At 40.2% G+C, this 14,329-nt stretch overlaps 1 protein-coding gene across 6 annotated transcripts in view; it reads left to right on the top strand.

The window, feature by feature from the left end:
• The window catches only part of RIPOR2 (RHO family interacting cell polarization regulator 2), a 244,921-nt gene that overhangs the window by 106,710 nt on the left and 123,882 nt on the right, over window positions 1–14,329 (top strand). For 2 of the 6 annotated variants that reach the window (XM_023209736.1, XM_023209737.1), the window contains exon 1: window positions 5,319–5,504. The exons of 3 other annotated variants lie outside the window; for them this stretch is intronic. In XM_023209736.1, coding sequence (XP_023065504.1) covers window positions 5,444–5,504 — 61 coding nt within the window. In that variant the 5' untranslated portion in view covers window positions 5,319–5,443. Of the gene's footprint in view, window positions 1–5,316; window positions 5,505–14,329 lie in introns of those variants that run through there. One more of the 6 variants, XM_023209731.3, reaches the window with a different exon arrangement.

Consider the following 14,329-nt stretch of genomic DNA (forward strand, 5'->3'; position numbering starts at 1 on the left):
ATCATACCCTTAACCCACAGTTATGACCTTACCAACCATACCCAATGTGAGTCTTGCCATAGAACTCTTGTTTACTGGGTTCTTATCCTTCTTTCATAAGTGGAAGGAATGGATTCCTTCAGTGGGCAATTACCCTCATTATATTTAGTGCCATTGAAGGAAACTGTCCTGGCCTTTGGTCAGGCTTCCCCAGCACCTTCAGTAAGTGACTCTAAGTGTGGCTCCTACAGCCTAATGATGCACCTGAAACTGGGGAAGGCAGGCAGGAAGACTTCCAAAGGCTCTGGGAAGGTTTTCCCCCTGAGACAACCCTCATGAGATTGTACCCATGAGATTGGTACCTCTTCTTTGCAACATGAAAACAGGAATACTATTAAAAAGCATATTCCGGCCAGGTGCAGTGGCTCACGCCTGTAATCCCAGCACTTTGGGAGGCCGAGGCAGGCAGATCACTTGAGGTCAGAAGTTCAAAACCTGCCTGACCAACATAGTGAAACCCTGTCTCTACTAAAAGTACAAAAACAATTAGCTGGGCATGGTGGCCAGTAGAGTAGTAGTCCCAGCTACTCTACTCGGGAGACTGAGGCAGGAGAACCACTTGAACCCAGGAGGCGGAGGTTGCAGTGAGCCAAGGTCGAGCCACCGCACTCCAGCCTGAGCGACAGAGCCAGACTCTGTTTCAAAAAGAAAAAAATATCATGTTCCTTTTGTCTCAACTCTTTAGACGTGGCATCTTACAGTTAGACAAATTTTTAGGTGCATCTTTACTGGCAAAATTACCCAAAGATAAGATTATTTCTGACTTCGTGGTTTTTTTCACCTTTTTCTTTCCTGATTCCTACCACTTCTCACAGTTTCAATTCCTCTCTCCTACTTTGTTCTCCTTTCTGTTTCGAACATTTTGCTCCTAATTGCTTCAGATTTTTCTCTCTGTTCAGAAGTTTGTATATCTGAAAATTAAGTTTTTTAAAACACTTTCTGAAGGAAGTGGGAAATTCTCCAGAAGCACAGAGAGAAGATTGTGAGGCTCTTCTGTTGGAATAAAAGCCCACGTTGGATGATGAAATTTTTCCACTAGCATGTCTTCCTCCTGTACATGCTTCACAGATGGTATTTTTTTAAAAAACAGCAAACTATGCAGAAATATTTTAAATTAATAAATAAATCATTGATTATTATGGCCTCAATTCTCATAACTCAATAATACTATATTGATTTTCATGTGTTCAACACAACACGTGCCTTGTCACTTATATATTTACTTAAATATTTTACACTGTACCTGAAATATAGTAGGTATTCATTATTATTCTCCAAATGAATGAACACATCAATGAGTGAGTAAATTTCCACAAAGCAAGGACCAGACCTTTCATATCATTGTAATTCACAGACCTAGTAGGGCATAAAGTGGGCACCAACTGTTTGGAGTATAAGAGCTTTGCTATGTTCCTGTGTTTATGATCTTGATGAAATTCTTTTGTTAAATTTAGCACAGGTTGTCACAAATCAGCATTTGATCAAAGTGGTTGCCTTATACTGGTTCATCTATACTTTTGTTCTCTTCCCCACATCCAATTATTGGAGCTGTTAGCCTCAATCACTGAAAAGCAAGATTCTTTCATTGTCGTTCCAGACTTACTCATTTCTTAGTGAAAACTAGTCTCTGGGACCTACATCTCCCTTAACTAAGCACTGAATTTCCCTATCCTTAGTCTTTCTTTTCTAGTATAGATTTGAAGGGGATCAGAATGTGTCCCCCAAAATATGCTACTTCAGCATAAGTACTATTTTGACCTATTTTTGAGAAAGAATCTTCTGCCCTTCTCCTTTCTGCTTTAAGTGCTATAAATTTCCACTTGTAAAGGTGTTTCATTCCCCATCTTGGGTGACTAAGTTTCATGGTCCTCTTCTTGATATGAGAGATGAGTCTGCGTAACAATCCTTAGCTATCATACATTCCTAGTTACCTTCCCACAATTTACCACTCTTAGGAGCCCATTCCCCTACTCTGCCTCCTTTGTCTAGTCACTTCTTCACAGTTTATTGCCCTTTGTTCAAATTGTATATAAACTCAGCATTCTTTTAGACTTTACATAGATAAGAGATAGTATAGCCTGGTGTTTAAGAGTTTGGACTTTGGGATCAAATCTCAGTACCTCTACCACTTACCAAATGTATGACCTCAGGAGGATCACTTCACCTCTTGGGCCTTAAAACTAAAATGGAGATAATAAATATGTATGTATCTTAGGGTTGATATAGGAATTAAGTGAATCAAGGCACTTAGAACTGTCGCTGGCACTCTGTAAGTGTTAGCAATTACTTACATTTTTTTATTTGCTCATTTTGTACACTCATATCAACATAATCATACTAATAATTTTCTGAGACTTTTCAAAGTCAATATTATGTTTTTGAAACTCATCCATATTGATGCATACATCTGTAATTTATTAGTTTTTCTCTATAGTTAACACATCATGCATGTATGTCATATCTCCCTAAGGTAATTGTAAACTTTGGAGAGCAAGAACCATGTTTTCTATTCTCTGTGCTTTCAAGAAGTTCATGGTGGCATTTGTGATTTGTTCTTTGAGATGGTTAGCTGTGTTTCTGAGACATCTAAATTGGAGAAGAGGAGACTGAGGGGAACTTCCTAAAGGTTATTGAGGTTTTATATGGAGCATGGTGACTTCTCATTCTCTATCCCCATTGAGGCTTCAATTAGGTAAATATCCTAAGCTTCCCTGTGAGAGATTTAGGTGTATAATTGTAACTGGGTACCATGTGCTGTGTCAGCTCCTTAACATAATTTATCCTACTTAATCCTCAAAACAAACCAAATGAGAAAGTATATTAATTTTCTAGGACTGCTGTAACGAAGTACCACAAACTGGGTGGCTTAAGCAACAGAAACTTACTGCATCACAGTTGTGGAGGCTAGAAGTCCAAGGTCAAGGCATTGGCAGGATGGGTTCTTCTGAGGGAGGTGAGGGAGAATCTCTTGTAGACCTCTCCCCTAGCTCTTGGTGGTTTACTGGCAATCTTTGGTGTTCCTTGGCTTATGGATCTCTGCCTTCATCTTCACATGCTATCCTCCCTGTGTGTATGTCTTTGTCTACCTCTCTCCTTTTTAAGAGGAAGTAAGTCATATTGGATTAAGGACCTATCCTCCTCCAACATGATATGAGTTTATCTTAACTAATTATATCTTCAATGGTGCTATTTCTAAATAAGGTCACATTCTGAGGTACTGAGGGTTAGGACTTCAACATATGAATTCAATAGGGGTGACACAATTCCACCCAGTTAAAATAATAAAATAGGCCTAGAGAGGTTATGCTAACTTTTTGAAGTGGAATGGCTGAGAGCCCCCAGGTTCACATGGTAACCAGGTAGTTCTGAGGTGGGAGGTGAGGGAGGTAGTGCCGGTCCCCAAGAGCCACAGGGATGCTGCAGTGACCCGGACTGTGTGCAGTCACTCCCATAAAGTTGTCCAGACAAGAGGTAACAGAGTGAGCTCTGGAGTTAGTCAAATCTGCCACTCACTGGCGGCCTGATCTTAGGAAAGTTTTTCAAGCTCTCAGAGCCTCCATTGCTTCATTGTAAAATGGGATAATAGCATCAACCTCACGAAGTTGTGGAGATTAAACGACATGGGACAGTAGTTGAGAAATGTGGTGATTATCAAAATGGACATCCATCCTCTTATCCCAGCCACACAAAAGAGAGCTCTAGTCCACATCCAAATTTCCTACACCTTGGCCCATTTTAATTAATTTAATTTATGTAACTAAGTGCAACCCTTGGCCAGAAACATCTTTCAAGTGGGGACCATGGTAGAGGGTGGTAGAAGGGTCAGAAAGGGGAGATGCAAAGGAGAGCTAGAGAAAAGGATAACTCCAGCTCTCTGCCTCTCAGTGTGTCTCAAGGTGGGCATTATTGGTATTTGGAGGGGGACAGTTCTTCCTGTAGAGCCACTGTTCCATGCATTACAGTAAGGTTGACATCCCTGGGCCCCTGAGTGCTAAGACATTAAATACCAGTAATAACCCCCAGTCATTGTGCCACCCAAAACACCCCAGACATTTCCAAGCTCTCCTCTAAGAATGGTTCCAGCCCTGATTGACAACAGTTGGTGATCCCAGCAGGACCCAAGCTGTACATTGTCTTTGGGAACTGCTGCAGCCACCAATGCAGGGATGAACTGACTGTTGCTGCTCACTTAACCCTCAGTGTCTGATTCCTGAATTCCTCTGGGGTGATCCCTTCTCACTGCTGGATTTCTCCAACCTTGTTGTCCATAGTCTCTTCTAGGAGAAAATGGTGCAATTTCAAGGTTGCAGTTACAGGAGGAGGGGACAGTTTCTCTAAGGTAACACTGGGAGTATCTTCAAAACCATGCAGTAAATAAAGTGCCAAAAATAAACACCTTGGATCAACAGCTCCTCACTGTCATCTCCATTTGCATTTTCTAAGCTTCTGGCCACCTAAGAGATCTTACAACACAATGGAGTGGTCTGGGAAACCCCAAAATGAAGTCTCAGTATTACTCAGAGAGATGTGTGTTTGTTTGTGCAGCCATACAGAATTTGGCACATGTTGGGTAGCTTGGTATGGTGATGCCAGCCAATGGTGCTCATGTAGAAGCTCAGTGGTTACTCATCCCTTTGGGAGGACTGCTTTTTGAGTTACATTTTCTTCTTTCTCCTTTAGTGATACAGTCTGAAGTATCAAACTGAGTAAATATCGTGAAATGTAAGATGTTTGACCAAAACCAGTTATCTATTCATTGACTATAGATTTAATTGAGCCACAGAAAGCCTAGATATGGTTCAATTTGGTTTAAATGCTGTAAAGTTTCCAATCCTTAAAATGCAAGAGGTTTGGGGAAAAAAAAAAAGGAAAGAAAAATGCAACTATTACTGAGCAAAATAAAAGCTCTGTCCTCTAAATGCCTGTTTTGGTTTAACATAGTGGCTTGCTTTACTTTCAGATAAATTGTCATTGAAGCAAAACCAAGATATGAGAAATGTGAACTCCCTCTTTCAACACAACCCATTGTGTTCAAATTCATAAGCAAGAAAGTTAAGCGCCCACCTTCCTCTTTAAGGAAATATAAAAGTTGTTGCTTTGAAATAGAATTCACTGCATTCAGACTTTGAGTGATAACTGTATTCACATCCAACGGTATCTGCAGCCCCCTTTCAAAAACTTCTTTCTCCTCAGTGGTGAGAATTACCCCACCTGGGATTCACTCTTCAAAAGGCTCAAGAAGCCTATTCATATGAATGAAACTGCTTTCTTCAGGGCAGATGCGGAAGCTGCCCTCCAGAGGGCTTGGGCAACCCGAGGAAAGGAAATCACCTCGGTCGGCAGTGTGGCTGCTGAGACTGCCGGGGGCTGCTGCCTGCTGCCTCTCGTGCCTGTCCTCTCCAAGATGCAGTTTTTTGATGCTGAGGAGCTCCTGGTCGATGAAGAGGATGATGTTTTTGGTGAAGGTAAACGCATCTTTCTGGCAGGAGCCTCTCTAGCCTGCTTTGCTTTGTTTTGACACCACTGGACACTTTTGCCCAACTTGAGCAAGGACTTGAGTATTTTGAAATGATAAAAATGAAGCATTCTGAGTGAGATAGTAGCTGCAGATATCAGCTTAGGCACTGAAGGAATACACAAGGCAAGGAGTGGGACAAGGAGTTGAGTCATTCCTGCAAATACATTTTTTAAAGACATTACTAAAATAAAGGTTTAGTTTAGGCTGGAAAATATTACTAAATTTTTTGCCTTGTCTCTCTTCTGTTCTATCTCTAGTCTAACACCTTAAGGAAAGCCTGTCACAGTGGTTTAAGCATAGCAGGGCTGCTAAGGTAGAAGCTGAACAAATGGACCAGGAGTGGTTTTCCATGGTACCATGTTGCTTTGATTTGCACTCCTTCCTTCCCTCCTTCCTTCCTTCCTTCCTTCCTTCCTTCCTTCCTTCCTTCCTTCCTTCCTTCCTTCCTTCCTTCCTTCCCTCCCTCCCTCCCTCCCTCCCTTCTTTCTTTCTCTCTCTCTCTCTCTCTCTCTCTCTCTCTCTCTCTCTCTCTCTCTCTCGGTCTTTCTCTCTTTTTTTCGTTTTTTGAGACAGAGTCGCTCTGTTGCCCAGGCTGGAGTGCAGTGGTGCAATCTCAGCTCACCGCAACCTCAGTCTCCCGGGTTCAAGTCATTCCGAAGTAGCTGGGACTATAGGCATCTGCCACCGTGCCCAGCTAATTTTTGTATTTTTAGTAGAGACAGAATTTTGCCACGTTGGCCAGGCTGATCTTGAACTCCTGACTTCAGGTGATCCATCCCCCTTGGTACCCCAAAGTGCTGGGATTACAGGCATGAGCTACCATGCCCAGCCTGAGTCCTTCTCTCTTACTCTTTCTCACACATACTTGGCACTCTAACCCTCCATTCCCTTTTCCCATTTTCTTTTTTCCCAAGTTGGGATACTGGAGTCCTGGTAGCTTCCAACCCCCATTGGCACTGCTCAGTTTTCTGTTCTCATCTCACTGCTCTTCCATGACTTGACCTGTCCACTAGAATTTAACTTAAAGGTTGCGATTTTAAAGGGATGATCTAATTATGGACGGATGTTTTGTTCAAGTGCTGCCTATGAGACTGGGCCATAGGCAAAAGCTTTTCTAGAATTTGGAGCCGCCAAAATAAAGGAAATTTGGACTCAAGAATCTCATGAATTTGGTTACTTTCCTCAAGAAACTATGTCTAGTAATTTTTTTGAAAACTCTATTCAGTAATTTTTTAAAAGGAGCAGTAGTAAGGTTTTTGTGTATGTGTAATTACCCAAGCAATACAAGTTCGTTGAAGAAAAATTACAGTGTCGCAAAGAATCCCTTGTAATCTAGTCATGTAGAATGTAATCATTGTTAATATTTTGATGTTGTCTTTCTGCTATGTTGTTCTAGCTACAGAAATATTTAAAATCATAAGTTGGGTTTTTATCACAACTTAAATCAGTTTGAAGAATATCTACTGAACTTCGCTGCTGTTTACCAAATTATGATTCTGTATCATTCTGTTGTGTTACTTTGATGGCAGGCATTTAGAACCACCAATACCTTGAAGTTTGATCTTAGGCCCCATTCTTCAGCTTTCATTTCTTAAAGATGTTTCCTCTTTAAGCAAACACCTTAAAGAGAAAATTTGTGCTAAGATACTAACTCCTTTTAGGATCTGAAAAATGGTCACAACTATGAAGATAAGCGTAGAACGGAAAAATTGGCAATCATTCACCCACACCTCCCTCCAGGAGTGGCATTCCAAAACGCCCAGCCCACATTTCTTTGCCTACAGGAATTTTGCTCTTTTACATCTGGCTATGATGCTTAAGAGCGCCCTCTATAGGCTGATGCCCTGCACTCTGGATTAGGAATGGCCCCATTCTGAAGGGAAGCCTTAAGACCAAGCAGGGCTGGATGAACCTGTGTGTTCTCTCTCCTGAGCATTCATCATTTCCAAGGTGATTATTGTAACCTCAATAACCATGTTGTTGTGGAATGGCTGGGGTCCCCAGGTTCCAGGTAGCTAGGTAACCAGGTAGCTCTGAGGTGGGAAGTGAGGGAGGTAGTGCAGGTTGATGAGTTGGGAGTCAAACGAGATTCAGACTCAAATTCTGGTTCTGCCTCGTGGTACCCATACAAGCTAACTTTGATCTCCTCAATGGTGAAGTGGGACAGTAATACCTATCGGCTGTACAGATTGTCTTCATAGTAGATTCATAATATTTGCGTTGCACTTCGATGTGGTATGCTTTATCCTTTCCAAATTGATTAGCTCATTTAACTTAATCCCTAAAGATTAAAGAGAAAATCATCACAAGGCCAACATCCACTGTATTTTTATTCAGTTTTCAGAGCCGTGGCTCATGTTTGGCAATTTATGTGAAAGCATGTCCAGCTGGTGCCTCATTTTAAGCAAGCTCTGTGTGGGGTAACAGTCAAAAGCTTCAGCTCTGGAATTGCACAGTCTGGGCTTTGCCAACCAATTCACTTGTGACCTTAAGCAGGTTACGTAATCTCTCTGTGCCTCAGTTTACTCACTTATAAAATGGAGTTCAAACCTCATATGGCTGTATGTGGCTTAAGTGCTATGATAGGGAAAGCTTTTAGAACAGTGGTCAGTACTCAATACATATTAATCCCTATTGTCTATTTACAAAAATGGGTTTATAGAATAGTGACCATGTTTCACGTGTCTGGTTAACCTCAGATTCAAAATAGGACTTATTTACAGAACTTCAGTTTATAAATAACTTTTCAGAGGTTTAATATGGCAGATACAGCACTGAACAAGTTGTTAGGAGTCTGAGTTGTAGCCTTGCCCCTGCTGTGGTATAGCTGGAGGATCTTGGGCAAGTCATTTACCCTCTTTGAGCCTCATTCTTCATCTGAAACAAGGGGACTGATTACACATTCTCTAAGCATTATACTACTCAGTCTTTACTTCAAAATGATGTATCTACTTATGAAAGTTCATGCTTGTTCTAGGATTCATGCATGCTTTCAGCTCACTTAACATGCCTAAGCAGAAAGCTTTTGGTACAATGAGTTTCCTGTAACATAAAAAAAGGAAAATGCCCAGAAGCTTGTTATTAGGGCAACCACATTTCCTTGCAAGTGACACATTTTTAAAATCCCTTTCCCCCAGAGGTTACACAGATTTAGAATTTCAGTTCATTTGCTTAAAAGTATGTATAAATTCATTTAGATATATGGACACTGTAAAGATCTGAGAAGAAAAAAAATGAGTCAATGAGTCATGCTCACAATGTATTTTTTAAACAGCCTTTCTGAGATCCTGTTTGTTTCAGCAATTGTTTTTTGTGGTTAAAGGAAATGTTAAGGTTCACAGAACTTCGGAGCATTGGTGTGTAACTGCTCTTGTTCTAAAACAGGGTTGCATATAGTGAGAGAGAAAGAGAGAGAGACAGAGAGAAAGAAAAGGCATTCACCTACACACGACAAATCCCAGTGTCTGTTCTCTGTCTCTCCCTGTCTGTGTTTCTTCTCTCTCTCTCTCTCTCTCTCTCACACACACACACACACACACACACACACACACACACAGCCTTAAGTTTGCTTTCCTAACAACATCGTCATGTCATTTAGAAAATGGTTACTATCAAGTAGGCTTAATCTTTCCTGGAGAAATTATTCATTCGATTATCAAGGAATTGAAAAACCAGTAGTTGGCATTACAGACTCTTTTCCCATTGTTGTTTCAAACTTATCAAATTAAATGACTTTCATCTGTTTTGTCACTGTGTGATCTTGACAGCCAGTCTGGTCAGTGTTAGTGGGAATAACTGGATGGTAATAATGGTAATGACTATAAGAATGCTGCTGCTGATGATGATGACAATGACAATGATGATGACAATTGAAAAAAGGAAGAAAGAAGGGCCATGCACAGTGTAGGTTCCTATCCTGCTTTCAAGAACAGAACAGAATTCATGTGTGGGAGCAAACGACTCACCAGGTGGTAGTCAGTGAGTATTTTAGAAGCCAAAATTACTCCTTAGCACAAGTTAAAGCTCCAATTGCTTCTTTCCTTAGAAACGCGACCCGTCCCTGCCTCCATTTTCAGCACTGCTCAGTAATCTGTTGTCAAGTGCAAAGATTAGAATAATAAAACACCCCAACTTCACAGTAAGTGTGCGAAGTATTTCTCAGGTTCTTGTATTTCCTGGATACTTGCATGCCTTTTAGGATTATGCTTGAAGATGACAAGAAATTACAAATCATTTGTCAGATTTTCAAATGTCCCCCAGAGTTGACACAGTGCAGCTGAGCATAAGAATACTTCTCCCGTCCTAGATAACTGTGTCTGAGAAAGTCGTTTCAACCTCCACAAAGGAGGGGAACTCTCCCAGATGGAGATGAACTGGCAAAAAGAAGTCCACTCAACCATTAGCTGCCTGTTGCCTTAAAGAGACTAACAGCTGGTTGGAAAAAAATTGCCACTCACTTATGAACCAAGCCTCCCTCCTTTCTCCAAGCCAAGTAAGTTAGCACTTTTTCCCTTTCAAAGGGAACTTCAGGTCAGAGGGAGCAAGAAGACTACAAAACACTTACCAAAAAAAAAAAAAATTGTACTTAGGATAAACACCTATTTTTTTTTTTTTTTTTTTGTCTTTCCATGTAGGCTGTTTATAAAACCAAGGTAGTAGTTTTCTTTTAATAGGTAAATAATTATGCAATCTGGTATAATCTGGAATATTTTGATATTGTTTCCTGAATTGTATTTGCCCCTTCCAAAATTAATAGAAAGAAGAAAGGGGAAAAAAGCAATTAAATAAATATTATGTACAAAACTAATAAATGCTGAAAGTTCAGACGGGTTAAGTCATACCCTCCGTGGAAAAAGTAAGAGAAATCAAATGTAAAAGTATATAAGCCTTGGCTAGAGAGGATTGGAGATATTTGTGTGATTATGCCACATTTTATAACATGTAAATAAATACAAGCATTGCTATTTAACTATGCTGAATCTTTCTCAAAAAATATCTGGGTTTCTCGAGTGGACCCAATAATGGGATTGGAATGCCCTAGTTTCCTGGGTTGAAAATAATTGGTCACTCTTTGCTTTCACGATTTTGCCAAGATTGCTTGGATCAATTTCCACCCCCGAATTCCTGGATAAATGCTTTAGTTGGAAGTCACTTTCCCTACTTTATTTGTCCCAGGGTCTGGAGCAGACAAAGACCTCCCCACAGTAATTCATGCTTGTGTGACCTCTGTCTTGGATTACTGCAAAACATTCTCTTCCCATAGATGTCTAGGAAGCTTTCTTTGGCTGGTGCCAAAGAGATGGTGTCATTGCAGGGGCATAAACTAAAATAGCACATTGCACTAAAGCTATGCAGGCTGTCTTAGCCACCAGTCCACCCCCCTGATTTATGGCCCCCAGTGACCTCGGAGTAACCTGTTTAGATCAGGCTAATGCCAAAAGGGGCCCAATATTACAAGTAAAACATTTTAGATGTTTATTTTAATATGTCCATGAGCAACCAGCCAAGTCTTAGCTTTTTAGGAATGGTGAGTGTAAGATACACTAGAGTATGTCTTCCATAGGGCTTGAGTTGAAAACTAAAAGTGCATGCATACTCATTGTAGCTATGACAGTTTTAAAAAAAAGAAAAAGAAATGTGTAGCTGTTGTAACCAAAATATTAAAATAAATATGGAGGGTTGCCCTCCCATCTCTCTTTTTGATAGAAGCCACTTCAGTTACACAAGCCAACATATTTATTAAAAAGATGTGATTTATCGAGTTAACTGTGCCTTCTGTATTTTTTCAAGAGACAGGGTCTCGCTCTGTCACCCAGCCTGAAGTGCAGTGGTGTGATTATAGCTCACTGCAGCCTCAACTTCCTGGGCTCAAGGGATCCTCCTGCCTCAGCCTCCAAGTAGCTGGGACTACAGGTGTGCACCACCATATCCAGCTAATTTTTTTATTGTTTTGTAAAGCCAGGCTGTGACTATGTTGCCCAGGTTGGTCTCAAACTCCTTGCCTTAAGTGATCCTCCCACCTAGGCCTCTCAAAGTGCTAGGATTACAAGCGTGAGCCACCGTGCTTGGCCTGCCTTGTATATTTTATTGTGCTAAGCAAATGTCAGTTTATTCAACTTCTCATTTATTTTTGGATGGCAAAATTGTGTCTACTAATTACTTGCCAAAAGCTGTGATGTTTAACTAAAATGTTTAAAATGCAGTTGATTTTGGAAGATATTTTAAAGGAGAAAAGATATTAGTTGAGACAAATTAAAGTGACTCTGTCAAGTACCAGAAGGACAGAGAAAAGTTGGAGAGGAAGAAAAGGACCTAGTAAATGGTCCTACAAGTGAAAATGGAAAGAAGAAAATGAAACTAGAAATGCAGGTGCTGATGAGACAGTAAACACTCTTATAATTCCTCATCATTCAGTATGGTCCAGGCTATGTCAGGTGCTAGTTTCTGGGACCCTGAAGTGTGGATGTGCTTGGCTGACTCTGAGGGTGATGATTCCATAGCATCTGCACACCCTAGATTGAAGAGGGAAGTGTCAAGAGCCTGAACTGTTTGATTCTTATTGATAAACAAATCAGGTCATGTAAGCTAAAAATCCACTTTACTTTGTGTTGTGTAGCCAGAGCATATCTTATCATTTAGAATATTCCTTCCTTCCAAAAAAAAAAACAGAACAATTTACTTTATCCTTTTCAGATATTTTTAAGAGAAAGATTTTGACCTATGCTGTGATAGCAATCAAAAGCCAGATATAATGGGCAGTGTTTCTCCAGAAGGCAAATTAATAATAATTTATATCATCATTCCTTCACATGTTGGCTTTCTATATCTTCAATTTTTTCATGTCTCAGTTTGCTTAAGAAATGCTTCAGGCAGGAGATACTTAAGGACACAGTGTTGGATACAAAGTAAAACTCCTGGAACTTAAAATATAAATGTGAGAAATGTGAACTTTTTGGGGTGGGTAAGGTGTCTCTTTTCCAAATTGAGGAAGAGAGAAAACACTCGGATCTAGCTTTGTAAAGATTTTCATTAATAGAGAACCTCCTAAACAGAGAAGAGATCCTGGGGTTATTCGTCTGCAGCTATATTACAAGTTTAACTCTAGAGAGCAATTATTTCTAAATAAAATAAAGAGAAGAAAGAACTTGCTGCCTTCCGGAAAGTGATGAGGTTATGGTGCCACTTTTCACCACAGACTTTTCTTTCTTTGCCTTTGAATTATTGGGAGTTAAAGGTTTGAATATTTATTCTATACCACTCACACAGCAGCAGCATAAGAGCAGCTGGTCCCTTCTCCCTCTTGACTTCATTCTAAAGTGTTCATTCAGTGTAAGAAGTAACAAAAGGATAACTTGCCTTTCAGATCACAAGATGAGTCAGCTGGCTGAGCCTTTGAGTACAATTTTTTTATGTGAACTTCAGAAATCTCTGACAGAGAATAAATATGAAAACATTTTCTATGGTGGGAATTTTTTTTCTATTGATAACAGCAAAATACACTAGTAGAATGGTATTTAAAGAAAAATATACCAAAGACTCAAATAAGCAGATATGATTTGTGGAAGGCACTCTTAACTCTCTTAACTGCCTTCAGATAAATGACATGACTAAAATATTAGGAAAAACAAACTCTTCTTCAACTTGTCGTTCATACGCTGAGGGGTACCAAGAATGTCTTTGAGGTAGGGTGTGACTCACACCCCTATTAATCTCCACAAGCATCTCTAAAAACTGAAAAAGCAATTAACATTTTAAATCTTAATAGAAACATAATAGAAAGCTTTTTAAATAAAACATTGCAATTTTGAGTGGTCTGCATGCTACAATCTGAGTAAAAAATCACGTGTTGCTCTGCAAACAGCTTCTAGAGAAGGCCCAGACCCCTTTTCTAACCATATTGCTGTATTGGGTACTTTGCATACAGAAATTCTGAAGTCATTGTTGTTTTCGAATCTTTGATTTTTAGCTGCCAGACTTCCAAACTGAGGGAAAGTAGCATATATGCTGTGGAATGAGCAAAATATTCGAACTCATAAAACCTAGTTCAACTTACTATTTGTTTGGCTTTAGGCAAATTACCTAACTCCTCAGAAGATTCAATTTCCTTCTTCCAGTGAAAATGATGATAATAGGCCGGGCGTGGTCGCTCAAGCCTGTAATCCCAGCACTTTGGGAGGCCGAGGCGGGTGGATCACGAGGTCAAGAGATTGAGACCATCCCAGCTAACATGGTGAAACCTCGTGTCTACTAAAAATACAAAAATTAGCTGGGCACGGTGGTGTGCACCTGTAGTCCCAGCTACTCCAGAGGCTGTGGCAGGAGAATCACTTGAACCTGGGAGGTAGAGGTTGCTAGGTGGAGGTTGCAGTGAGCTGAAATCGCACCACTGCACTCCAGCCTGGTGACAGAGCAAAACTCCGTCTCAAAAAATAAAAATAAAAAAATAAAAGAAAATGATGATAATAAAGGTAGTGGTGGTTGTAGTGGTGGTAATGGTGGTGATGATTATGATGATATTGATGATGGTGGTGGTGGCAGTAGTGGTTGGACCAATGGTAGTGATGATGGTGGTGGTAGTGGTTATAGAGATAATAATAATGGTGGTGGTGGTAAGGTGATGATAATGATAATAATCATGATGGTGGTGGTAGTGGTATTGGTCATGATGGTGATGGTGGTGACAGTTTTAGTGGTGGTTATGGTGATGATGATTGTGATGCTAATGTTGATGGTGGTGGTGGTGATGATAATAGTGGTGGTGGTTGTAGTTGT

This window comes from Piliocolobus tephrosceles, chromosome 5 (assembly GCF_002776525.5).
Source record: "Piliocolobus tephrosceles isolate RC106 chromosome 5, ASM277652v3, whole genome shotgun sequence".
Lineage (NCBI taxonomy): Eukaryota > Metazoa > Chordata > Mammalia > Primates > Cercopithecidae > Piliocolobus > Piliocolobus tephrosceles.